The 27,226-nt window shown below is 46.0% G+C and overlaps 1 protein-coding gene across 1 annotated transcript; it reads right to left on the minus strand.

Annotated features, from left to right (window-relative positions):
- Positions 1-716: 716 nt before the first annotated feature.
- On the minus strand, positions 717-27,226 carry BZW1 (basic leucine zipper and W2 domains 1). The gene is made up of 12 exons (XM_044303582.1): positions 27,099-27,226; positions 19,437-19,512; positions 16,201-16,377; positions 16,000-16,094; positions 15,417-15,482; positions 13,931-14,066; positions 13,541-13,650; positions 13,131-13,301; positions 12,916-13,059; positions 10,978-11,116; positions 5,522-5,644; positions 717-1,141 (listed from the first exon to the last, which is right to left on the minus strand). Exons 2-12 carry the CDS (start codon positions 19,498-19,500, stop codon positions 1,110-1,112), a joined length of 1,257 nt encoding a protein of 418 aa, XP_044159517.1. The 5' UTR covers positions 19,501-19,512; positions 27,099-27,226; the 3' UTR covers positions 717-1,109.

Below are 27,226 nucleotides of genomic sequence, written 5' to 3' on the forward strand. Positions count from 1 at the left end.
GGGACTAACAGGCTTCTGTACACAGAAGACCCCCAAGGGCTTTGTGTGGCCTGGGATTGCCATGGCAGCCCTTAGCCTTCTGTCACCACAGCAGGCTGATGGCCCCTCTGCGAGCTTCTTTTGTGCCAGTCAGCATTAATCTGCCGGCATTTACAGTGTTGCTGGTGGATACAGCTAGGCCCCTGTATTGACCAGGTGTGCACAGATCCGGTACCTGCCTGTTCAACCTGACGTACTATTACATTAAAATGTGCCAAGTCACTTGCTGCTAATGTAATAGTACATAATGTGTCGCCAAGGGGTTAAATAAGTTGTGTTACAGCAGGCATGTCCAAACTGCGGCCCTCCAGCTGTTCCAAAACTACAACTGGATAGCTCACAGCATGCCTGCGTTACAGGGATATTGGGGGTTTTACAATACTGACAGACCTAACATTTTTATATTGGGAGGTCTGACTTTTGGTGCTCCCGTCAATCAGCAGTTTGAAAGGACTGCACCGCTAGTGTAACAGCTGTGTTCTCTTTAATGTCTACCTGCACATCTACATTGGAGAGGAAACTGTAATCGCCATGCACATCACTGCAATAGGACAGCTAATTTGACATGGGTGCCGAGAACTAGACCTCATCCGAAAAAGATTACCTATTCTGAGGATAGGTCATATAGGCAAGCACAATGACCACGTGATATGCAAAAAAACAAAAACACAACAGTATGTCGTCGAATATGGCATTTAATTTGCAAATAGTTTCCATAACAAATATACCAAATCAGAGCCATTTTAAAACTTTATTTAATAGAAAACCAGGGGATAAAACGAATTGTTAAATTTTGAAAGGCCTTAAATTACATTATTACAGTAGAAAATACAGGAGGTAGAGGGTAACAAAATTTGAGTCATGGATTCATAGCATTGCTATTTAAAACATGGTTATTAAAACTAAAAACATGTTGACCAAAAAAAAGGGGGGAAATAAATGTGAGTGATGAAAGCCCTTATATCATGCTTGATACAGGAGGTAGGATGTAATAACCAGAAAGACACATAATTGAACATGAGATTTTTTTTTTATTTTTTTATCTACAGCTCCTGTGTTTGCTCTGACACTTAGTCACCCTCTTCATTTTCAGACTCCGACTCTGCAAAAAAAAAAAAGCAAAAAATAAATAAATAAAATTTAGTTCTAAAAATTGACCAAGAAACAAACCACATTTAATAAAAACCAAAACTGAACTCTATTCTGCACAGTCCTTTCTATCTCACATTTGTAGACATGCCTAATGTTGCCACCAGTTGTGCAATTAGAGATTTGTACCAATTGTCAAATTTGAAACTGTACATGGAGCAATATTTTGACCACTGACAGTGGCTCATACAAGTGCAGACTTTAATGAGCCAGCAGTTTGCCTTGCATATATCCTTGGCTACAGTCAGTCTCATCTAAACATTATACAGGGAAATAAAGGGTTCCCACTGTAGGGAAAAACAAAATGACCTTGGAGGAAACTAGTAAAAAAAAAAAGTTATTATTTTTACCCATAAACTGGAAATAATGCTTTACATAAAGCATGTTGCACCTGGAAATGATGAATCTCTATGGACAGCTACAGTAAGGAGTTTTACAAAGATGGCCAAGGGCCTATGAGCAGCCAATTCCATACATGTTGCCCACATGGAGTGGTCCAGAGCAGGTTTTAGATTTCAACCTCTGCAACATTAACATTCTGATGCTTTAACATCTGCACTGCATCAAGTTGTGTGGATATTGTGGCAGAATATTGCTGCAGTGTGTGGATGACTCATTGTAAATTTTATTCACTGTGCTGCTGTAGGTTTTCCCCACATGCAAATCTGCTGCAGAAAATCTACGTGGCCAAACCCTTAGGCTGGGTTCACACCTGAGCGTTTTACAGCGCGTTCCTACGCGCTGTAAAACGCACAACAGGCAAGAACCAATGATTCCCTATGGGAATGGTTCTCACCTGTGCGTTTTACAGCGCGTACGATCGCGCTGTAAAACGCCCGACGCTCAAACAAGTGCTTGAGCTTTTTTTTGGGCGTTTGTCGCGCGTTCCCACACATAGATATTCGGGAACGCGCGACAATGTGTGCACGCCTGTCTCTGTATGCGCGATTGTAAACGCCCGTACAATCGCGCATACAGAGCGCTCGTTTCAGAACGCTCAGGTCTGAACCCAGCCTTAGGGCCGTTTCACACGAGCGGATGCAGTGTGTGGCATCTGCTGCGTGAATGACAGCCAAAACCTGATGCAGACAGCAGAGACACGGAGCAGTAACATGATTGATAATGCTCCGTGCCTCTGTGATCTCTTTACTACGAAATCACAATGACAACTTTATCTCACTACAGTCCGCATTGGGTTTTGGCACTCTTTCACGGAGCGGCTGCCACACACGGCATCCGCTCGCGTGAAACAGCCCTTACTATTATGACTCAGTCACACGTTAGTGTGCCAAAACCGGGTGCGGCTCCAAACACAGAACAGGTGCAGATCTTTCCATTAAAACTCATGTTGGTGGAGGCTCCAATCCTGGTTTTGGCTCAAATAGGGATGAGTGATTCGATTTGCATAAAACTTAGTTCTAATACTGAACAGAGCAGGCACTCTGTACAGCGCTAGACTGTATTGGCCCCGATGAGCCAAAGTAATTGCTTCGCGAAGCGAGACTTCACGTAATACCTTCATAAATTTGTACTGTAAAAAATATGTTTTCCTGAACTTGAGTTCGCAAAGCAGTAAATTCGGCTCATCGGAGCAAATACATTCTAATACTCTGCAAAGTGTTATGCAAAAATCGACTGCGGATGTTTCATCTGAAGTAGATTTGCTCATCCCTACTCAATCACTGACCGAAACACAGACGCTGAGGCTTTATGCATATGGACAGGACGCCAGGAGACTATGCATATTTCAAACATAAGAGGGCCTTCTTAACCAGAGCTAAAAATTCTCTCCTGCCAAAGCATGGAACTCACTCGTCTGAAAGGGGCCTAAATCACATGCTATGGCATTTTTGTCCAATAGATTTTATTTATTTATTTTTAAATGCCAGCATTTACTGGTGTTTCTACATACATACTTTTCTAGCTGGGGTGGGGAGGAATCTGCAGTCCCATTTCTGTTTGTTACAATATTTTACGTATAAAGCTGTAGAATGTATTTCAGGGAAATCCGACAGCTTGAAGGTTTGGGTCTCCAGCTTTTAGTCCACTACAACAATCTTCTAAACTGACTTACACCAAATGAAAGTTCAGCTTTGATTCTGGTGGTAGAACAGCTTAAGACTGTTTAGGAGAGGGGGATGGAAATGGGAGCAAACCAAGCTCTGAGGACTTCACTGTGAGTAGCCAAATATACTATACAGGTCCTTCTAAAAAAATTAGCATATTGTGATAAAGTTCATTATTTTCTGTAATGTACTGATAAACATTAGACTTTCATATATTTTAGATTCATTACACACCAACTGAAGTAGTTCAAGCCTTTTATTGTTTTAATATTGATGATTTTGGCATACAGCTCATGAAAACCCAAATTTCCCATCTCAAAAAATTAGCATATTTCATCTGACCAATAAAAGAAGTGTTTTTAATACAAAAAAAGGTCAACCTTCAAATAATTATGTTCAGTTATGCACTCAATACTTGGTTGGGAATCCTTTTGCAGAAATGACTGCTTCAATGCGGCGTGGCATGGAGGCAATCAGCCTGTGGCACTGCTGAGGTTATGGAGGCCCAGGATGCTTCGATAGCGGCCTTAAGCTCATCCAGAGTGTTGGGTCTTGCGTCTCAACTTTCTCTTCCCAATATCCCACAGATTCTATATGGGGTTCAGGTCAGGAGAGTTGGCAGGCCAATTGAGCACAGTAATACCATGGTCAGTAAACCATTTACCAGTGGTTTTTGGCACTGTGAGCAGGTGCCAGGTCGTGCTGAAAAATTAAATCTTCATCTCCATAAAGCTTTTCAGCAGATGGAAGCATGAAGTGCTCCAAAATCTCCTGATAGCTAGCTGCATTGACCCTGCCTTTGATAAAACACAGTGGACCAACACCAGCAGCTGACATGGCACCCCAGACCATCACTGACTGTGGGTACTTGACACTGGACTTCAGGCATTTTGGCATTTCCCTCTCCCCAGTCTTCCTCCAGACTCTGGCACCTTGATTTCCGAATGACATGCAACAGTCCAGTGCTGCTTCTCTGTAGCCCAGGTCAGGCGCTTCTGCCGCTGTTTCTGGTTCAAAAGTGGCTTGACCTGGGGAATGCGGCACCTGTAGCCCATTTCCTGCACACGCCTGTACACGGTGGCTCTGGATGTTTCTACTCCAGACTCAGTCCACTGCTTCCGCAGGTCCCCCAAGGTCTGGAATCGGTCCTTCTCAGGGTCCGGTCACCTCTTCTCGTTGTGCAGCGTTTTCTGCCACACTTTTTCCTTCCCATAGACTTCCCACTGAGGTGCCTTGATACAGCACTCTGGGAACAGCCTATTCGTTCAGAAATTTCTTTCTGTGTCTTACCCTCTTGCTTGAGGGTGTCAATGATGGCCTTCTGGACAGCAGTCAGGTCGGCAGTCTTACCCATGATTGCGGTTTTGAGTAATGAACCAGGCTGGGAGTTTTTAAAAGCCTCAGGAATCTTTTGCAGGTGTTTAGAGTTAATTAGTTGATTCAGATGATTAGGTTAATAGCTCGTTTAGAGAACCTTTTCATGATATGCTAATTTTTTGAGATAGGAATTTGGGGTTTTCATGAGCTGTATGCCAAAATCATCAATATTAAAACAATAAAAGGCTTGAACTACTTCAGTTGGTGTGTAATGAATCTAAAATATATGAAAGTCTAATGTTTATCAGTACATTACAGAAAATAATGAACTTTATCACAATATGCTAATTTTTTTAGAAGGACCTGTATAGAATGCCTAGAGCACTTAAAGAGGACCTTTCACCTGGATATCTATAATCTAATCATACTACCTTATACTACCTCCAGTGATTTCTTGGCAGTTCCCCCCCCCCCCCCTCTCTAAAGAACCCCCTGTTCATCCGCTGTAGTCCCCATTTCTTTTAGCCCCTCATATGCTAATGAGGCAACTTTGTTATACTAGGCGTGGACTTGAAGTTCTCCTCATCTTCTCCCTGGCTGCAAGCACATCCAATCAGAGTTCCCCACTCTTAGCCAGGGAGAAGGAGCTCAAGTTCTCGCGAGAAGATAACAACGCCTAGGAGAACTTCAAGTCCATGCCTACTATAACTAAGTCGCCTCATTAGCAAATGAGGTGCCAAAAGATACTGGACCACAGCGGACGAACAGGGGGTTCTTTAAAAAAAATAAAAAAAATATCAAGACATCACTGGGGGACGCAATATAATAAGTAGTATAATTAGATTAGAGCTATCCAATTGAAAATGTCCTCTAAGCACCATATTGCCTTTTAGCACGCCAACAATTGGTTTCCTCCAAATTTTCAGGTAAAGAATAAAATAAAGAAATACCTTCTTCGGCATTCTTGAGCCATTCAACAAATTTTTTCATCTGCTCCAGAAATACACTTTTTCCTTTTGCAATATGTGCATCTTTGTACCACTTCAGAATGGGCTCTTCACTTAGAACTTCAGCTAAAAAAGGAAGACAGATTAACAATGGGTGAATACTCTTTAAAGATAAATTACATTTACACTTTCGTGCAGGGACAGTGACGTGAAGCATTTTTTGTAACATACGATAAGGTAAGCTTGTTTTCATACTAGAAACCAGGGTGTAAAGTCTTACTAGCAAAGCTCTGAGCATGGCTAAGGAAAGTCTTCAGTTCTACTGAGCGCTCAAGACAATTGTGTGTAGACAGTCAGATCAGCAGGGTGATGGGCAATGATAGTTAGGGCACATGTCCATAGGGGCTGGAGTAGTGGGAAGGGCCAGGTTGGAAACATATGTTAAACAGTCGTGTTCAGCGCTCAGAACAGAAGACACTCCATAAACAGAACAATCGGCACTACACACCTCTTTAGGTGTCTGAATAGTTTAAAGCCAACCAGCACATTCTGATAAAAAAAAATTTTTTTAACCCTGCGCTTAAGTACTGCTGCAGCAGCATTATGCATAAATCAATCTTTGGTTTCTTCACAAACCACTGTTTTCCTTTCGTTATGGCTGTTTAAACATTTACAATAAGAGGACCTTCTCAAGATGGCTCCTGCCAGTTCTGAGGCTAAAACTGCTTTGCCCAACTTCCCATACACACTTGATGTAGCCAGCAGCTCCCTGACAGCCAATCAGATTTGATTACTGAGAGACACGCCTCCTCACTCTGCATGCCTGCTTTAGGCTTCAGTGTGAGGGACCGCCCCTCTGTCTTCCGTTTATACTAAAAAGGAAGACAGACAAGCCTTAGCAACGGCCTTTTAAAAGGGAGCAGTGGAAAGGGACAGAGGATATTAATGAAAGCTATTATAAGGCAATTACAGATCTTTCGACAATCATTGACAAACTCAGGTATACATGCCTAGCTCTAATAAACTAGTAAATAAAAATAATGACAGTTACCCTTTAAGTTAAAAGGAACTAGCGCCAGTGAAAACTTTAGCAAAAATGGCACTCTGTTCTCATATCAAGTTCAGGAGGTACATGAGCAGCTGTATTTGGTGCCTACTGTCCATAAACAGAAGATTGTATTTCATTGTAGGCTACTGACAGAAAATCAAGTAGTGAGGTATTGTGAGGCCATTTTGTTAATAACATCAAGTCCTCTAGAGTACATTAGGTAGCATAAAATAAAAAAAAAAAGACTTTCGGTTCCGGCGCTGAGATGGAGGACGCGGAGTAAGTGAGCTCTGACCATCCCTCACCTATAACGAGCTCCGTACACTACATACCGGCATTACGAGGGACGGGATAGTGACCCTAACCCCTACAGAACGTCCTGGCATGAGGCCCATGGACAGATGCCTGCTCCGGAGCGGCAGAAAACAGGTATGGAGCGGCGCTGCACAAGCAGACACCAGCATGCTAGGCAAGATGGAGGGCTCGGACCCTGCGTCCCCTCCGAGTGCTGTGGAAAGTGTCAGACGCCCTAACAAACTCGCAGCCCGAAGGACTCATCGGACATGGCCAAAATAAGTTATAAATCCTTGGCCATAGAAGTAGCCAGACACCGGGCACCAGACATCAAAGAGACACTAACACACTGGCGATGTCCCTACAGAAGCTACATGAGACTGTGGCGCAACATGACACGTGCTTAGAGCAGCGGTGTACCTCACTAGAAGAGGAGAACTCCAAATCCAGCCTGGCCATTCAGGAGTTACAGAAACATACCATCATCTTGAGAGACCGTCTTGAGGAATTAGAGAACCGTTCCAGGCGAAATAATTTGAGACTCCTGGGCCTACCCAAGACGGCAGGCCCTTAAAGAGATGTGCGAAATAGACTTACCACGGGCCCTGGGGCTAGATGGAAAACAAAGTGGAATGGGCACATCAGGTTGGACCACTGCCAGACCCACATAGTTCACCTAACCAAGGCGTCAGAGACCCACCGCAGAGACCCCGTCCAGTCATCATGCGGTATCTGGACTATGGTGACAAGGAGGCGATCCACAGAGCTAGGAGAGGACCCTTGAAGATTAAGGGACAAGTCATCCTGCTATTTGCAGATTATTCCGCCCAAGTTGCAAAACAAAAGGAGGGAGTTTAGTGGCTTATGCTCGGCCCTGTTTCGTTGACAAATCAAGTTTCAGCTGCAGTATCCGGCCACCTTGAGCGTCCATGCTGGATGGAACTACCGCCGTATTCTGCGACCCTTCTGCAGCGGCAGAGTCGCTGCAGGATCTATTGGCCGCCGAAGGACATGCGCGACCTGGCTGATCGGGACATCATTAAACCCAAGCAGAGGGAGAGAACAAGCAGCCCGGACGGGAAATGCCTTCCTCAGAGGGAACAAAGCCGCAGAGGCGGAGAGCAACCCCCTGGAAGAGGGTCGTATGTCTCGCGTCAGTTAAGGACTCAAACCTCATTTGATGTTGTTAACTGCACTATAATGTTCTCCCATTGGCAAGGGAGGTTCTTACGATCGGCGTTGTGGATAAGTGCAAAGTTATCTTTACTGGTGTTAATGTGTGTAGTTCTTTGCATTTACTTGTGTTAAGCAGGTCGCTTGCACCATCCAGCAGGCAACGGAACATGTTGTAGTAGTAGGGCAGGACATAGGAGGTGAAGGGTGGGAGGGTCCTGGCAGCTCACAAAAAAGGAAGCCCCAATAACAAAGAAAATTGTGTTGAAGAGTAGGGGTATATTAACAGTCGCTGTTGACTGTCAACGTTCCAAAGTTCTTATTTGAAAGGGGGGGGGGGGGGTTATTACAGTTGCTGGAAGTATATTCTACTCGAGTGTGTGAAAAGGATATACAGCTTCCTCAATCTATATCAGGCATCTCTTAGGGAAACAGGAACATGAAGGTCATATCCTGGAATGTGAAGGGCCTGAGGTCCCCCCACAAGAGATGGATGGTGCTACGTCACTTGAAGAGGGCCAATCCGGATATAGCGCTACTTCAGGAGACACCTTGCAGAGGGTGATTTTGTAAGAATGAATAAATTGTGGGTAGGGAAAGTGTATGGGTCGGCTTTGGTTGCCAAGAAGGCTGGGGTGCTGATCCTAATTAACAAAAACTTAAATTGTCAGGTCCTGGGATCATCATCTGATGGAGGGGGACGGTTGATCCAAATCCAGATTGTAGTTCAAGATACCCATTACAGTGTTTACAATGTATATGGCCCCAACAAAAATAACGAGAGTTTCTTTAAGGATCTAGAAACGAAACTATTGTCCGACCCCTGCGCGAATAAAATAGTGGGGGGGGGCTTCAATTCTGTGGTGAGAGATGTGGAAGATAGGCAGCGAGGCAACTCCCCAAGGGCAGCTACAAGCAAACATGACAGAGCATTAAAGAGGCTGATGGAGGGGGTGGTCTTGGTGGATCCATGGCGCCAATTGCATCCTGACGAAAGATCCTACTCCTATTCTCACCCACAGGACTCCTGGATGCGTATCGACTACATATTGACCAGCACCAATTTAATGAGAAGGATGGAAAAGGTTGATATTGGCGACTAGGTGATATCAGATCACTCCCCACTTTGGATACAGGTAAGGGATACATACCCCAAGGGACCTGCCTATTTGTGGAGATTCCCTTCAAATTTGACGGCGAGTGAAGACTTTATCAACAAATTAATAGCATGGTGGGAGGAGTACATGGGGGACAATAAGGAGCACATAGACTCACCTGAACTGTTGTGGAATGCCTCTAACTAAAGTGGTCATCCGGGGGAAGATCACGAGTTATGTTTTTGGACTACGAAAGCAAACTCAAACACGACCTGAGCCAACTAGCCTGTTAGTAAGAAGCTCATGCCAGGAATATATGAAAAACCCCACCGCTGAGAATAAAAAAGGTGGATAGATACCAGGGGAGCTTTTGAGGCTAGTGAGAAAGATAGGGAGTTGCTAAATAATACGAATCTCACAGCAACATTACATAAATTTGGAAACAAATCTGGACGCCTTATGGCTAATCTGGCAAAAGGCAGACGAGCCCCTCAGTTCATATCTGGACTTAAGGAAGAAAAAGGGCAGGTCACCACTGACCCTTCTAATATAAATTCAATGTTAGGAGATTTTTATGAGAAATTATACCAGGATGATACTAGGCCTGATCTTACAGGATTCCCTCTTGGAAAAGGTCAAACTACTCCGTCTTAACACTGAACAATTACAATATCTTAATGGGGAGGTTAGTCTGGAAGAACTTCAGTCAGTCATTAAAAAATTAGGAAATGCTAAAGCGCCCGGCCCAGATGGTTATCCCGGGGAATATTATAAGGCATTGTTAGGCCAGGTATCCCCGGTCCTATTAAAATGGTATAATGACGTACTAATCGGCAAAGCGTCTCCTGATAAGGAGAATGTCTCCTATATCAAATTACTTCCCAAGCCGGGAAAAGACCCCTTATTACCAGGTTCATACAGGCCAATTTCGCTCATTAATGTAGACACCAAGATACTTTCGAAGATCATAGATCATTTGGCGACCATACTACCATCACTGTAAAGAGCAGGTGGGGTTTGTGCAGGGTTGTTCAGCGGTAACCAACATCTGTACTGTATTAAAGGTGCTGGATAGGGTCTGCCACCAACCACGGCCAGGGGAGGCTCCAGCCATGCTCACCTTGGATGCAGAGAAAGCTTTTGACAATGTGAGGTGGGCATGGCTGGAGGCAGTATTGGATTCACAGGGACTTTTAGGGTTTTCCTTTCACAATTGTACAGGCTTCCTAGGGCACGGATCTATACTCCGGGATTTTTATCCAAACGGTGACACGCCAGGGGTGCCCCTTATCACCCCTTTTATTTAATTTTTCCATAGAGCCATTAGCTAGGTTCTTGTGCCACTCTGATCTTTATGAAGGGATAGGCACTAGACAACTAAAGGTCGCGCTGTTCGCAGACGATATAATGCTATTCATAGCTAACCCTAAAAAACATGTAGAGCAGATATTTCATGCACTAAACCACTTCGGGTCCTATTCAGGGTATAGATTGAGCGTCAAAATGAGAGTTGTTGGCCCTATCCCAGAAAGATCTGGGACCATTAAAAGTATCCAGATAATGTTCAGCTTATACTTTCAGTCACACTCGGGACTTGGTACACTGACCAGGCGCAATTCCTAAAATCCTTAGAAAAGAAAATGTACAATACGCCTCTCTTCTCTCATTATTTGCCCATGCGGAGACACCTCTATTGTGAGGACTATAAGTTTTCCTGGAATCAACTTAGGGCAACAAATTGCATCAGTTGGGAGTGGAGTGGGGGGACAAGGAGGTATACCAGTTTATGGGAAAGGGTGATTTAAGGGGGGGGGGGGGGGGAGAGAGAGAAACACCATTAAACTTACCTTTGTAAAAAAGCACCACAATTTTCTGGAAGGATTTCATGAAGTGAATGTTGTCATAACAGTACTCCTGAATTTTCAGCAGCAAAGTCAGCTCGGACTGACCTTGTGTAGTAAAGGCAGCAAGGAGAGGGCTGTATTGCTAAAAAAAAAAAAAAAAAAAAAAAAAAGTTATCAAAGGTCTATTTTTTCCAACATCTGCATTGCTGATACAAACAAATTTATATATTATTTATATTGATGATCTACCCTCAATAGAAGTCATAAATATCAGGTCGGTGGAGGTCAAACTCCCAGCACCCCTGGCATCAAGAAACCGCCACCTGCAAGACCAGGCGACCCAAAGCAGCATCCGCCGATGCATAGGTGTTCACCCTGTAGAACTTGGTGAAAGTGTGCAAGGAAGACCAGGTGGCTGCCTTACACAGTTCAGCCAAAGCCCGATGCCTCTGAGCCCAAGAGGCACCGACCGCTCTGGTAGAATGAGCGGTAATACCAAAGGGCGTCTCCTTGCCCTTGGCGTGGTAAGCTTCAGCAATAGCCATCTTGATAAAGCAGGCGACACCCACTCTGGACGCCGCCAACCCCTTGCGCAGACCCAAAGAGGGTCCGTGCGCCGAAAAGGACCAGGGACTTCCAGGTAAATCCTCAGGGTCCGAACAACATCCAGGCGGTGAAGCTCCCATTCTCAAGGATGAGAAGGGGACGGACAAAAGGGAAGGGAGGACGATGTCCTCATTGAGGTGAAAAGCAGATACCACCTTCGGAAGGAAGCCAGGAACCGGACGGAGAACAGCCTTATCCTGGTGGAAGAACAAAAGGGGTTCCGTGCAAGAAAGTGTCGCCAATTCAGACACCCGTCAAAGGGACGTGATTGCCACAAGGAAAGTGACCTTGCAGGACAAAAGGCAAAGAGAAACCTTCTGCAAGGGCTCAAAGGGGTAGACTGGAGAGCCACAAGCACAACATTAAGGTGCTAGGGTGGAATGGGAGAGCGAAAAGGGAACCGAGTGAGCGACTCCCTGGGTAAAAGTCTTGACAGGACTGAGGGGGCAGAGGACACTGGAAAAGGATGGAAAGCACCGAGACCTGACCCTTTAACGAGCTGAGACCCAGATCAGACTGCAAGAAGGACAAGACCGTGGGAAGGGGGGGGGGAAACACGAAGAGGATGAACATCCAGGGTCTCGCAAAAACCCTGGACGAGGCTGCTTTTGTGCGCGGATCATGGTGCAAACCACATATGCAGAAAACCCCCATTGCGTTAAAACTGCGGTCTCAATAGTCATGCCGTTAAATGTAGCGACCCTAAATGCTGGTGGAAGATCGGCCCTTGAGAGAGGTCTTCTCTTAGAGGCAGCGGCCAAGGCGCGTCTCCCAGGAGCAGCATTAGGTCAGCGTACCAAGGCCGGCGAGGCCAATCCGGGGCTATCAGAACTGTAGGCATGCCCTCTTCCGCGATTTTTCGGAGAACCCGTGGCAGAAGAGGGAGGGGCGGAAAAATGTATAGGAGGGAGAATTCCATCCATGGAAGAACGAGCGCGTCGGCGCCGTACGCCCTCGGGTCCTTGGACCTGGACAGGAAGGTGGGGGAACTTGTGGTTGAATCTGGAGGCCATGAGATCCACGCCTGGACGACCCCAACGGAGGCAAATGGGCTCAAACACATCAGGGTGCAGAGACCACTCGCCTAGTTGTAGTCTTGCAACAGCTGGAGGCACACTGGTTGGGAAACACTGTCCTAGAGGACATAGCTATACCCACGGTTCCTGTGTCCCCCAATGAATACGGGCGAGAAATTAATGATTTATCATGCGGATGGATCATCAATGTCAGGAGCCTGGAAAACCCCTTTAAGACTCAGTTGGGTTACAGCATTGCCTGCAGCGCTGTACAAGTAGATCAATGTAAAAGGATTATAGAGTCTACTTGGATGATTACCTTCAAGTGTTTGATGGCTTGCTCTGTAACCAGCTCCTCTTTTTTATTCCATTCTACACAGCTCATTACACTTGACCACAGGATCCCAATCACGGTTTGCTCAGAGATGTTTTTCTTCATTTCTTCTTTTACGTAAATACTTATCTATAGCGTAAGAGTATATGGTTAGCTATACTGCATACACAAACAGTTAAAATGCAAGAATCTTTGATTACCTCTTTAAGAGGCTCTCCTTTGGAAATCATCTCTTGTAGTTCTTTCTGAAGCTCCTTGCGAGCACCAATTGTCTGTTGATTCTTCACATATTCTGCAAGCTCCTTCAGTCCCGCATCAGTGAAATATTTTGTAAAGTGTTCTAAACTCTGCTTGTTTGCAGGGAAAAGTTCCTGAAGAGAAAATGGATGTTAACAGTAGAAGCATTATGCCTCCTATTGATGGTAGAAATTGCAAACACCATAAGACACTGCAGATGACAAGTTTCTAGTACATCCAGCCCTTGGCACTAAAAATACAGCTCATGCCATGAACTGAAATACAACCATGTGCCCTTACGTTGCATCTTTGTGTGTTAAACAGGACATGAAAGGACCAAATAAAAGGTGCATGCAAAAAAATAGAATCTTACCATAAGTCTGTTGTCCATGTTAACTTTACGAAGGCTGCCAGCTACTGCGTTGATATCTTTTTCATTGATCCATGATTTAAATAGTTTTACTGCAAATGCTGCTGACACACCTGCCAATAATAAAATATATAAGTTACTTACTGAGTATGTATAGGTGTTGGATACGGTACTGCTACAATATTAATACACTCTGGGATGGCCAATGTATGCGAAAACTAGCAACTTGTGGCATGAAAATATGACATCCCAAAATATATATAAAGGGGGGGGGGGGGGGGGGTACATGCCAAATTGTAACATTTACGTACCACACCAAGGCTCATCTATGCACATGCAACGCTAGGTAAACTAAACCACCCTCATAGTTTCAGTATTCCTGATAATTCCTACCTTCTTTAACCAAGTTCTCATTGTAGAGACTGTTGAGAATGGATGCAGAAAGATTCCCGTTGGCCAGAAGTATACCAGTGAGCATGGCCAGCTTATTCCTCTCAGACTCTGAAAAACCTTTCAGAAACAGCAACAGCTACAAAACAAGATTTTCAGATAGGTGTGGTTCAGGGATCATATAACATGCTAATCAAAAATCAGATACAAAACATCCTGCACAATGTAATAAATGAAAATGGGGAAGTACAAGGCTACATAAAATAAAAACGACACTAGAAGCAAAACATATGGACTACGCCCTCATTCTGATATGATAAAATCTGACTGCCAATATATTTTGATAAAAACAACTGTGCCCGCCTACCAGTGCCAAGGTGGTCTCAGTCAAGCAGGTTTAGGGTTCTTTCACACGATTGATAATGCCATTTGCCTCTCTGATCTTTTTACTACAAAATCACAGCGAGATAAAATAGTCACCGATTTTGTAGTAAAGAGGTCAGAGGCAAAGAGCATTATCAATCATGTTAATGCTCCGTGTCTGCTGTCTGGAACGGGGCTTAGCACTCTTTCACACAGCAGATTCCATGCACGGGACTCGCTTGTGTGAAAGAGCCCTTACAGTAGGACCTGCCTGACAGACCACCTTGGCGCGGGTAGGCAGGCACAGATGTGTTTTAATCAAAATAAAATCTGAGACTCTCTGCCAATACATCATATCAGAATGAGGGCTTAGTCCATATATGTTTGCATCTATTGTGTTGCTGCATTATTGTGATTTGTTATTTTTTTGTAAAACATGCCATTAGAGTGATTGTCAGCTTAAGACATGTGACTAAAGCTGGCCATATTACATAGCTGTTGGCTGAACCATCGTTTATCCCAAAGCCATATCGCCAAATCATCCCACACATATGCAAGCTCAGCCGAGGATGCACATGTAGTGAATGGGGAGAAAGCCACTGCCAGATTCCTCTGGAGGACCCTTGTTTGCCCATTAGCAAAAGCATTGTGCAAATTAATGCAACATACCCAATCATAATGCCCCTCGACTCAGCCATTAGGGAGAGTCAAGAGAACATACACATTAGGCTTTCACGACACCAGTGACAAGACAGTGTCAGTTTTTTGTCCTCCATATTCCACTGCTAAGCTGAAAAGGGGATTTCCAGGGCATCTCCTAGAGAGCATGAAAAGCACTGGCAGAACATAGATTCCATTGGACCCACAGACTCCAATTGGCACGTTTGGTCCGCACCAGGGACCACAAAGCAGTGCATTCTTCCTTAGTTTTTGACTGACCCACAATCCGTGAAAAAAAAAAAAAAAAAAAAAAAAAAAAAAAAAAAAGGGATGTGTGAACACATTAAAATAAATGTATACATATTCTCGTGGAGAACATGGACAGCAGTATATTTGGAGCCCTCAGATAGTATGCCAGCAGATATCTAATGTGTACTTGGGGCCTAATGTGATCTATGGTTTATACCTTCTTGACCTCGTCTTCAAAGCCTTTCTCCAGGTATTTATAACGTCTGATTAGCTTGTTAAAAACCTACGTTAGAGGATACAGAAAAATTGTTCAGAACCATGCTTCCAAAAACAAAGCCTTAAGCTTCTTTCACACAAGTGTTACGGATTCTCTCAGGGTCTATTCAGGAAAAAGAAAAAAAAAACTGTTTTACATGCAAGTTCAGTCAGTTTTGTCTGCGTTTGAGTTCAGCATTTCAGATTTTCTGTGCGGGTGCAATCAGTTTTTGATGTGTTTTTCATGGAACAATATCCCAGCAACCATCAGTGAAAAACTTATTGTACCTGGATGCCTTCCGTTTTTCACTGGAGCCTCATTCACTTCTATGGAACCAGAGTTGCATGAAAAACACATAATATAGAACATGAATTTTTTCCCTGAAGGCAGAAACGATGCATGAAACGCTTGCGTGCACAGACCCAATGACCCACAGGTCAGGATTCAGTCCTGATGCTGTGTGTTTGCTTCATGCATCACATCAGATTGAAAACTCGCTTGTGTGAAAGAGGCCTTACAAGTGTCTTTAAAGTTAGCTACAGACCTGAGCAAATGCTTGCATGGTCTCTAGATCTTCTTGTGCAGTAAACACACAGACATTGGTACGGATCACGTCATCGGCCAAAGTACCACCTGGTGCTAAAAACAAACATCCAATGCTCAGTTATTCCTGCAGTGCTAGACACCAAACTATAGCTGTGGACTTTATGTCAAACTATAAATGGTTTTATATAAGCCGACATACCCAGCATCCCACCGGCCACCAGGATGTCAAAGAGGGTCTCAGCATAGCGGCGGTAGTCGAGCTTTGCTCCTGAAGCATCAAGAAACTTTGCTACTGCTTCCAAATCGTTGCCAGTTTCGTTTAAGCCTTGAATAATGCAGTCTTGAAATTGAGTAGGGTCAAACCTCTCCTTTTCATCTACATTAGAAAAAAATAAAAAAAATCATTAAAAACCAAGCTAGAAAAAGATTGACAAAGGCCACAACTTACATTTTTATACTGCAACATGCACAACTGCTTATCAATTACTGCGCCATGTGAATAGCGACCTGGTTGGTTCAATGGTTGAGGGATCAGTAACTTTGCATTAACAGATTACTGCGCCATGTGTGACTAGTGACAGTTGGCTCAGTGACTGAGTAACAGTGCAATTCTCTAGTAACTAATTGCTGCTCCATGTGAACAGTGACAGTTGGTTTACCGACAGGGCAACAAATGCAGCTATTTAGCATCCACTGGGCCATGTGAACAGTATCAAAGGGGCCTCTATGAGCAACAAGTGCAACTGTTTAAAATCCTACTGAAAAATTTGATGTTTTACCATAGGTAAGGGTCACTATTGTATGTTCCCTGTTTGGTTTTAAAGTCGCACAATAAAGTCTGGAGATTCTCCGTTGACTCATGTTCGTCACTTTTCCACCCATCCTCCGTGCATCCGTGACCACAGCATGTGAGCTGTATAGATAGTTCATTTCTACTGACCACTATGATAAGCTATGGCTGTAAGACTGTTCACATCAGGGGCGGACTGACCATACGGGCACGGACTGAGGGCCCGTGGCCACTAGGGGGCCCTGTGAGAGGCTCCTGGTACCCTTTATTGGTTGCCAGCAGGGCCGTTTCTAGAGCCAGGCCAGGGCTGTCACCGCACAGAGGAGACTGAAGGAACAGCAAGTACAGCGCTCCAAGCACTAGCTGCACTCACCACTGGTCCTTTTCGCTATGGCTGCAGTATTTTTTGGGACAGAGGAGGAAGGACCTGTGGGAGCGTGTCAGGCAAGGAGGCAGGGCCTGTGTGAGAAGAGGACAAGGCACTGAGGGCTGTGTGGAGCGGCATAAGGAGGAGCAGCTTATCTGGAGAGGAGTCAGGCAGCTCTGACCTGTGAGGAACTTCCTTCAGTGAGTACAAACCATAATGTACATGTGCTGGAGATGCTGTGTGGAGGATGGGGGTGCTCAGTGTATGAGGGCAGAAACTGTGTCGGCACTACTGCTGCACTATGATCTGGCGCTGTGTGATGTCAGGACATAGTGCTAAACCAAGAGCGACGGCGCCTGGAGGAGGAGAGTATACACTGTATATATATATTTTTTCTTCTAGTCTGAGGGCTGCATTTAGTGTACTAAGGAGAGAGGTGGAGGTTATAGGGGGTCCGAATAAATTTGAGGATTGATCTGTATGAATTTGGGGGCTGATCTGGAATCTGGATTAAACTTGAGATCTGGCCCAGGTCTGCATTAATTTTTGGATCTCATGTGGGCTCTGTGTTAAGGGTTTATCTAGCTGTGTAGAATTCATTTTTGAAAACAGATTTAAAGTAATGATAAAAGTAGTGATACAGCTTCGATTCCTGCAGCACTTCTTCCCGTATCCTCACTGGTCTATGTACTTCTATGTCCCCCTCCACTGATACAGGAGACCACAAAAGTTTCACAACTTATGTTATCATGTTCTCAGCAGTTTGAAAGTAAAGTGATGTAGGCACATGGGGCAGCACCGGGCATAGCATTGGTGGACACTACAGGGCAGCAATGTTAAAGAGGGCAGCTATATAGGGGGTTTATTTGCTATTCAGGGTCGGGGGGTGGACTGCAGAAACAAGCCAGAGTCAAAAAGGTATCAGCTGAATTCCCTGGTGCCGAATGCAAAATCTGTAACAGCCCTCATCTACCCTGTGTCATTTATTAATACTGGTGTCTATGTGACAAAGGGGGCTGCGCAACCCTGGCCGAAGACGTCTGCGCATGAGCTTCTGGAAACAAACTCAAAAGAAAAGGAAAGTGAACAAACTGAAATCTGTGGAGACGTGGCCTGTAAGTCACTGGGTTTACCTTGGGTTACTGGATTCTTTAAAAATGTGTTTTTTCCTCTTCATTAGAAAGTAAGGTCACTTTAAAAGCGATTGGTGGGGGGCACTTTTGTATTGTTCGCCCTGTTGGAAAAATTCCCTAGAAACATAGTGAAGAGAAATTCTGTACCAAGTGTAGGTGATGTGGGCGGCGCAATATGTGGGTGGGGCTGGGTGTGGCTTAAGGGTGGGCAGGGACACAGGGGCCCCACGAGTTGTCAGTCCGCCCCTGGATCACATCAGGTTTTTGACCCACATTTAACATGCACATGATGTATACGTTAACCGGATGCCACACAGACATCCATCACCACAGGATTCCAATGTTAAACAAAACCAAACACACCATTTAGTTTTTGCTGGACTCTACAGGGTGGAAAAGAAGAGCATTTTAAAACTTGTTAAAGGGAACCTGTCAACTTTATGCTGTCCGTACTGAGGGCAGTATAAAATAGTGACAGAAATGCTGATGCCAGCGGTGTGTCACTTATGAGATAAAAGTAAGTGGTTGCTGAGAACCAGCATCATAATCATTACAGCCCGATACTGGAAAAGAGTCAGTTATTCATAATCTCCTGCTCTCCTCGCCCATCTGCTGATTGGCAGTTCTCTCCTAGGGAGAAAACTAGGTAGAAGGCTGTCAGTCATCAGGTGGGCGATGAGAGCAGGAGATTATAAATAACTGACTCTTCTCAGGTAGATTTGACTCTTTTCCAGGCCTGGGCTGCAATGATTATGATGCTGGTTCTCGGCAACCACTTACTTTTAGCTGATGTGTGACACACCGCTGACATCAGCATTTCTGTCAGTACTTTATACTGTCTTCAGTACGGTCAGCACAAAGTTGATGACCGGTTCCCTTTAAACCAGAGACATGTAGCAAACACAAAAACATTAAACAGCCCAATTTCTGTAAAGCATGTTCTGACTGGCCATGTCAGTTCTAAGATCACTGGACCTCACCATTACATCTGATACATCATCTGTTTGTGTCTTCTATCTTATTCCAGACCTCTGACATATGAGCAGAGGTATGCTAAAGTGTGCTCAATATTAGTTACTATTGGCACAACCTCTGCAGTAGTGAGCCAGGCCCTGTGCAGTGTAGCCAAGATTGGAGAAAGTTACCTCTTTTTCGGGTCTTAAAACGCTGGCCAGATAGCGTTGGCTTTTGTTGCTTTTGATTATTCATAAAAAAGATGCCCTGTAAAAGTGAGACAAATAGTTAGCAGAAAGTGATAGTCAAAAGGTAAATAGTCACTAACAGCAAGCAGAAACAGTAGTTTGTGTGTAAAATCAGGAAATGGGGCATGTGAGTGCTATCCAAGATCCTGATAAACTGCTTCTACACCGCTTTTGAATTCACAGGAGCCTCCAGCCTTTCTATAAGGCCAAATGCATGTGGTTTCCCGGCCTGGATTCCTCCTGACAACAGGAACACACGGCGTCATTGGTTGCTATGACTCCGTGCGTTTCATGCCGCCGCACTACAGTAATACGCTTGTATGATCTATAAGAGTATTACTGTAGTGCAGCGGCAGCAGGGAGCGCACAGCATCATAGCAACCAATGACGCTGTGCGCTCCCGCCATCAGCAGGAATCCAGGCCGGGATACACGGCCTAAGTGTGATTTTTCCGTCATCTGTTCTGCAAGCTTGAGCTGAAAGCGTAGTAGGAAGTAAGGGAAAGGACGTCACAGCAGTACAAGGCTGGCAGAATCCACAGAATGGAGACACTCCCTGCTTCTGAGTGAAGTGTATCTGGCTGTACAGCTGAAGGGTGGGAATAATATCACTGAAGACTTTAGGGAAGCCCAAAAAGACCTGTCCCTTCAGGAGTTGTGGATTGTACAAGGAAGCACATCCATTATGCAAATTTTGTGAGAATTCAGGCACACTTTAAAAAGTTAAGCCTCTTTAACACGAGCGTGACGGATTAGGTCCAGATGCGTTCAGGGAAACTTACACCATTTTGCAAGCAAGTTCAGTCAGTTTTGTCTGCGATTGCGTTCAGTTCTTTCAATGCGGGTGCAATGCGTTTTACACACAATAAAAATAAAAAAATAAAATAAAAATTGTACGGGCGTTTGCAATCGCGCATAGAGACAAGCGAACGCCCATTGTGGCGCGTTCCCACTGAAGTCTAGGTACGGGAACGCGCGACAAGAAGCCCCAAAGAAGCTCATGTACTTCTTGAGGCATCGGGCGTTTTACAGCGCGATCGTACGCGCTGTAAATCGCTCAGGTGAGAACCATTCCCATAGGGAATAAAAGGGGCCTTATTCAGACTACAGATCTATATAGCTATGGCATAGGCTACTTTCACACAGGAGTTTCTGGGTCCGCTTGCGAGGTCCGTTTTAAGGCTCTCACAAGCGGCCCAAAACTGATCAGTTTAGCCCCAATGCATTCTGAATGGATAAGGATCCGTTCAGAATGCATCAGTTTGCCTCCGTTCCGCCTCCATTCCGCTCTGGAGATGGACACCAAAACGCTGGTTGCAGCGTTTTGATGTCCGACTGACGATGTAGAGCCAAACGGATCCGTCCTAACTTACAATGTAAGTCAACGGGGACAGATCCGTTTTCACTGACAATATGGTGCAATTGAAAGCGGATCGGCCTCCAATTATGAACAAATTATTACACTGCTGGGGCTCCGATCGGAACTGAAAACTGCCACCAATGATTAATACTGGGGAGGGAGGGGTTGAGTTACCAGAGGGGGCAGATGGAGAGAGTGGTTAATGGAGGCTGCAGGCACCACCTTGGCATGTATAAAGTTATTGGTTTAGAGAGGGGTTAATGAAGGCACCTCCAAGGTGCTTTCATTAACCTCTTCAAACCAATAATACATGCCCATTGGGTTTGGAGGGGTTAATGGAAGCACCTTGGCATTAGGCATGTATAAAGTAATTAACCCCTTCAAACCAATAACTTTATACATGCCTAATGCCAAGGTGCTTCCATTAACCCCTCCAAACCCAATGGGCATGTATAAAGTTATTGGTTTGGAGGGGTTAATGGAAGCACCTTGGCATTAGGCATGTATAAAGTTATTAATCCCTCCAAACCAATAACTTTATACATGTCTAATTACGTACGTTATTTTAAGTAGCTTTTTCCTATTAGATTACTCGATTAATCGAGAAATATAATCTATAGAATACTCGATTACAAAAATATTCGTTTACTGCAGCCCTAGTTGTCTGGTTTTCTGATATTGATGACCTGTCCCCTTGATAGATCATCAATATTGGATCAGTGGTATTCCAACTCCTGGCACCCCATCAAATAATTGAAGAGAACGCGGCCCTTTAATGTTTACCTGCAAACCGTCGACTTTGTAGCGGCGGTGCAATTACAGCTTTATGTAAAAAGTTGAAGCAGGCTAAAAAAAAAATTGTTAAAGCGCTGTGCAGAGAAATGCCACTTAACGTCTTTCAATAGCAAACATTTCTTATTCACAGCAGTGATTAAAACAATACTGACTGCATTTATGTGAAGCCCAACTAATTAACTCAGGAAGAAAATAAATAAAAATTCATAAGGATCAGAGGGAGAGTCTATTAAATTACCATGACCCAAGTCTATTATCTCTGCCTGTCAATTACATTACTGAAACAAAGTAACACATTGCTGCTGCGTTAGGCCTCTTTCACACTTGCGTTGTCCGGATCCGGCGTGTACTGAAAGCATTTGAAGACGGATCCGTCTTCAAAATGCTTTCAGTGTTACTATGGCAGCCAGGACGCTATTAAAGTCCTGGTTGCCATAGTAGGAGCGGGGAGCGGTATACTTACCATCCGTGCGGCTCCCGGGGCGCTCCAGAATGACGTCAGAGAGCCCCATGCGCATGGATGACGTGCCATGCAATCACGTCATCCATGTGCGTGGGGCGCCCTGACGTCACTCTGGAGCCGCACGGATGGTAAGTATGCTGCTCCCCGCTACACTTTACCATGGCTGCCAGGACTTTAGCGTCCCGGCAGCCATGGTAACCACTCTAAAAAAGCTAAACGTCTGATCCGGCAATGCGCCGAAACGACGTTTAGTTTAAGGCCGGATCAATGCCTTTCAATGGGCATTAATTCCGGATCCGGCCTTGTGGCAAGTCTTCAGTTTTTGGGGCCAGAGCAAAAAGCGCAGCATGCTGCGGTATTTTCTCCGGCCAAAAAACGTTCCATTCCTGAAGACATGCTCAACGGATTTCACTCCATTCAGAATGCATTAGGATAATTCTGATCAGGATTCTTCCGGCATAGAGCCCCGACAACTGAACTCTATGCCGGAAGACAATAACGCAGGTGTGAAAGAGCCCTTACACACAATAGATGATGGTTACATGGTCACTGGATGTATGGCCGACCTCACATCTGCATCAGGGGCTCAGTTAGGGACCCTAGTTGTAGATGCCAAATATTGGACAAGAATTCATCCTGCATGGACTATGGACAGTAAACTCCCCAGGAGAAACTCAAAGGACCTTATACTCTATGAGGAACGGGTCCATCAGGCTGCGTTGGTTTTAGTTCGGCTCGCTGTTCTGCTCATACAACGGAGCGTTGATATGAAAGCGGCCTTAAAGTGAAAACTGGACCTTCAGGCTCATGAACAAGCTGAATGAAGCCACAAAGACGTGAATTGTAGTCCGAAGGGTATGGCTGGCATCATCTGATACACAGGTGCATCTCAAATTAGATCAAAAAGTTAAACAGTAATTCAATTCTGAGGAATGACACATTCTATAGATTACACACAGATGTATTCCAAGTGTTTATTTCTTTTAATGTTGATTAAGGCTTACAGCTAACGAAAACCCAAAAGTTACCATCTTACCCATTGTTGGGTCTGGGGTCTCATCTTCCTCTCTATGGGGTTTAGGTCAGGAGAGTTTGCCGGTCAATCAAGCACAGTGATACCATGGTTATTAAACCAGGTATTAGTTCTTTTGGCAGTGCGGGCAGGTGCCAAATCCTGCTTGAAAATTAAATCAGCATCTCCATAAAGCTCGCCAGCAGAGGGAAGCATGAGGTGCTCTAAAGTGTCCTGGTAGACGGCTGCGCTGACTTTGGACTTGATATAACACAGTGGACCAACACCAGCAGATGACATGGCTCCCCAAACCATCACTGACTGTGGAAACTTCACAGTGGACCTCAAGCAACTTGGATTGTGTGCCTCCACTCTTCCTCCAGACTCTGGGACCTTGAAAAGCAGAATTTACTTTCATCTGAAAACAGGACTTTGGACCACTGAGCAACAGGCCAGTCCTTTATCCCCTTAGGCCTGGAAAGATGCTTCTGACGTTCTCTTGGTCACGAGTGGCTTGACACAAGGCATGTGACAGTTGTAGCCCATGTCCTGGATACATCTGTATGCTTGTCCCATATTTATTAATTGTATGCACTTACACAGCGCTACTATATTCAGTAGCGCTTTACAGACGACACTACCCTACGGTGAACTACAAGTCACCTTTATCCAGTTTGTTCCGAGTATGGAGGTCCAACTTTCACTCAGACCTCATGCATGCAATCGTTTGTATTATGCGCTCTGCAAAACCCGGATCCACAAAATATGGATGGCATCCGAGTGAAGTAATGATCTGCTTTGTTTTTAGCCATATTCCTCTGATACACGGTTAATACTCTGCCAAGTCCATTGGGACAGAATATCACATATACGTCAGTAAGCCCAGTTTACTCACCAACGAAGCTTACAAGATGTTCTGTACTAACAGAAGAAAACATTTCATCGGAGTATCGCTTCGAGATTTTTAAATTCATCCCCAATTTTTAAATGCGGTCCATATGGTTTTACTCAATGCTGTGAAACACAAAGGCAGTATTTCTCTGGACATCAGTGATTTTTCCTGTCCATTCCAACTTCAGGAATTGATGGCGGTCATGTGTGCTACTGCAGCCAGTGCCTGGCCACAGCAGTGACCTGTCCCCCAATGGCACACCAGTCACATGCTGCTTAGTTTGAGCTCACCGCTGCAGCACCACATGTGACCCCTGTCCATGCCAGAAGACCAAAACGTGAAATGCAGGAGTGGACTGAAGCAGCCACAAACCAAGCAGCAGAGGGAGGCAAATATGCTGCCCATATAGGTTTCAGAGCTGGACAACCCCTTTAAGCTGGATCCTGTGGATAGGATATAGATTTCCAAGATTAGACTACCCCTTTAAATGGTCTTTTGAGACAGACTTACAGGGCAATTATCAAGCATTCCCAATAACTGCCCTGTGTAAAGCCCATCCTCTAACACAGACACCCCCCTACAGATAAAACTAGCTCAGCTCCTACTATACACTACAGCTATTACTATCTCAACCCCTCCCCACAGAAACAGCTGTAGAGAAGGGGTGGGCCCCGCTAGTTACAGCTGTAGAGAAGGGGTGAGTTATTGCTAGCTGTGCCCACCCCTCTCCACAGCCACAGCTAGCTGTGCCCACCCCTCTCCACAGCCACAGCTAGCTGTGCCCACCCCTCTCCACAGCCACAGCTAGCTGTGCCCACCCTCTCCACAGCCACAGCTAGCTGTGCCCACCCCTCTCCACAGCCACAGCTAGCTGTGCCCACCCCTCTCCACAGCCACAGCTAGCTGTGCCCACCCCTCTCCACAGCCACAGCTAGCTGTGCCCACCCCTCTCCACAGCCACAGCTAGCTGTGCCCACCCCTCTCCACAGCCACAGCTAGCTGTGCCCACCCCTCTCCACAGCCACAGCTAGCTGTGCCCACCCCTCTCCACAGCCACAGCTAGCTGTGCCCACCCCTCTCCACAGCCACAGCTAGCTGTGCCCACCCCTCTCCACAGCCACAGCTAGCTGTGCCCACCCCTCTCCACAGCCACAGCTAGCTGTGCCCACCCCTCTCCACAGCCACAGCTAGCTGTGCCCACCCCTCTCCACAGCCACAGCTAGCTGTGCCCACCCCTCTCCACAGCCACAGCTAGCTGTGCCCACCCCTCTCCACAGCCACAGCTAGCTGTGCCCACCCCTCTCCACAGCCACAGCTAGCTGTGCCCACCCCTCTCCACAGCCACAGCTAGCTGTGCCCACCCCTCTCCACAGCCACAGCTAGCTGTGCCCACCCCTCTCCACAGACACAGCTAGCTGTGCCCACCCCTCTCCACAGACACAGCTAGCTGTGCCCACCCCTCTCCACAGACACAGCTAGCTGTGCCCACCCCTCTCCACAGACACAGCTAGCTGTGCCCACCCCTCTCCACAGACACAGCTAGCTGTGCCCACCCCTCTCCACAGACACAGCTAGCTGTGCCCACCCCTCTCCACAGACACAGCTAGCTGTGCCCACCCCTCTCCACAGACACAGCTAGCTGTGCCCACCCCTCTCCACAGACACAGCTAGCTGTGCCCACCCCTCTCCACAGACACAGCTAGCTGTGCCCACCCCTCTCCACAGACACAGCTAGCTGTGCCCACCCCTCTCCACAGACACAGCTAGCTGTGCCCACCCCTCTCCACAGACACAGCTAGCTGTGCCCACCCCTCTCCACAGACACAGCTAGCTGTGCCCACCCCTCTCCACAGACACAGCTAGCTGTGCCCACCCCTCTCCACAGACACAGCTAGCTCAGCCCACCCCTCTCTACAGACACAGCTAGCTCAGCCCACCCCTCTCTACAGACACAGCTATCTCAGCCCACCCCTCTCTACAGACACAGCTAGCTCTGCCCACCCCTCTCTACAGACACAGCTAGCTCAGCCCACCCCTCTCTACAGACACAACTAGCTCAGCCCACCCCTCTCTACAGACACAGCTAGCTCAGCCCACCCCTCTCTACAGACACAGCTAGCTCAGCCCACCCCTCTCTACAGACACAACTAGCTCAGCACACCCCTCTCTACAGACACAACTAGCTCAGCACACCCCTCTCTACAGACACAACTAGCTCAGCACACCCCTCTCTACAGACACAACTAGCTCAGCACACCCTCTCTACAGACACAACTAGCTCAGCACACCCCTCTCTACAGACACAACTAGCTCAGCACACCCCTCTCTACAGACACAACTAGCTCAGCACACCCCTCTCTACAGACACAACTAGCTCAGCACACCCCTCTCTACAGACACAACTAGCTCAGCACACCCCTCTCTACAGACACAACTAGCTCAGCACACCCCTCTCTACAGACACAACTAGCTCAGCACACCCCTCTCTACAGACACAACTAGCTCAGCACACCCCTCTCTACAGACACAACTAGCTCAGCACACCCCTCTCTACAGACACAACTAGCTCAGTACACCCCTCTCTACAGACACAACTAGCTCAGTACACCCCTCTCTACAGACACAACTAGCTCAGTACACCCCTCTCTACAGACATAACTAGCTCAGTACACCCCTCTCTACAGACATAACTAGCTCAGTACACCCCTCTCTACAGACATAACTAGCTCAGTACACCCCTCTCTACAGACATAACTAGCTCAGTACACCCCTCTCTACAGATATAACTAGCTCAGCACCTGTCATCTACACAGAGGGAGAGGATCGTCCTGAGCCGATAACCCAATGTGAACAGACACATTCGGGAGTCAGGGAGGAGCCGCAGGCCCAGAGGTTACCGGGAAGAGGACTGATCCCAGGCCTACGTGTGTCAGCCCAGCAGCCTATGGTAGAAGAAGAGGAAACATAAGAACTAATGGATCCGCCATTGTAGTCACACAGGGCCGGGCCTAAACGAAGGACACCTACTCCACCGAGACACACGCGAGCTCACCGGTTACACCGGGAACCATGCACATATCTCACCGAATGTAAGGCAGGCAGGAAACGGGCCAAAGACGGGGCGGGAAGTTACACAAACAACGAGGCTTCTTCCGAGAATTTCCCCTGTGCTGCTAGACGACTGGGAGAAAGAAAGGCCGGATCACGTCACG

Source organism: Bufo gargarizans, chromosome 8, assembly GCF_014858855.1.
Source record: "Bufo gargarizans isolate SCDJY-AF-19 chromosome 8, ASM1485885v1, whole genome shotgun sequence".
In the NCBI taxonomy this organism is placed as follows: domain Eukaryota; kingdom Metazoa; phylum Chordata; class Amphibia; order Anura; family Bufonidae; genus Bufo; species Bufo gargarizans.

Excerpts from the sequence above, each read along its gene's own strand:
- BZW1 (XM_044303582.1), bottom strand. The coding sequence starts at position 19,500 with ATGAATAATCAAAAGCAACAAAAGCCAACGCTATCTGGCCAGCGTTTT. Across the intron at positions 16,378-19,436 it reads TTTTAAGACCCGAAAAAGAG|ATGAAAAGGAGAGGTTTGAC; the intron begins GTAACTTTCTCC and ends TTTCTAATGTAG. Across the intron at positions 16,095-16,200 it reads GGTGGCCGGTGGGATGCTGG|CACCAGGTGGTACTTTGGCC; the intron begins GTATGTCGGCTT and ends GTTTGTTTTTAG.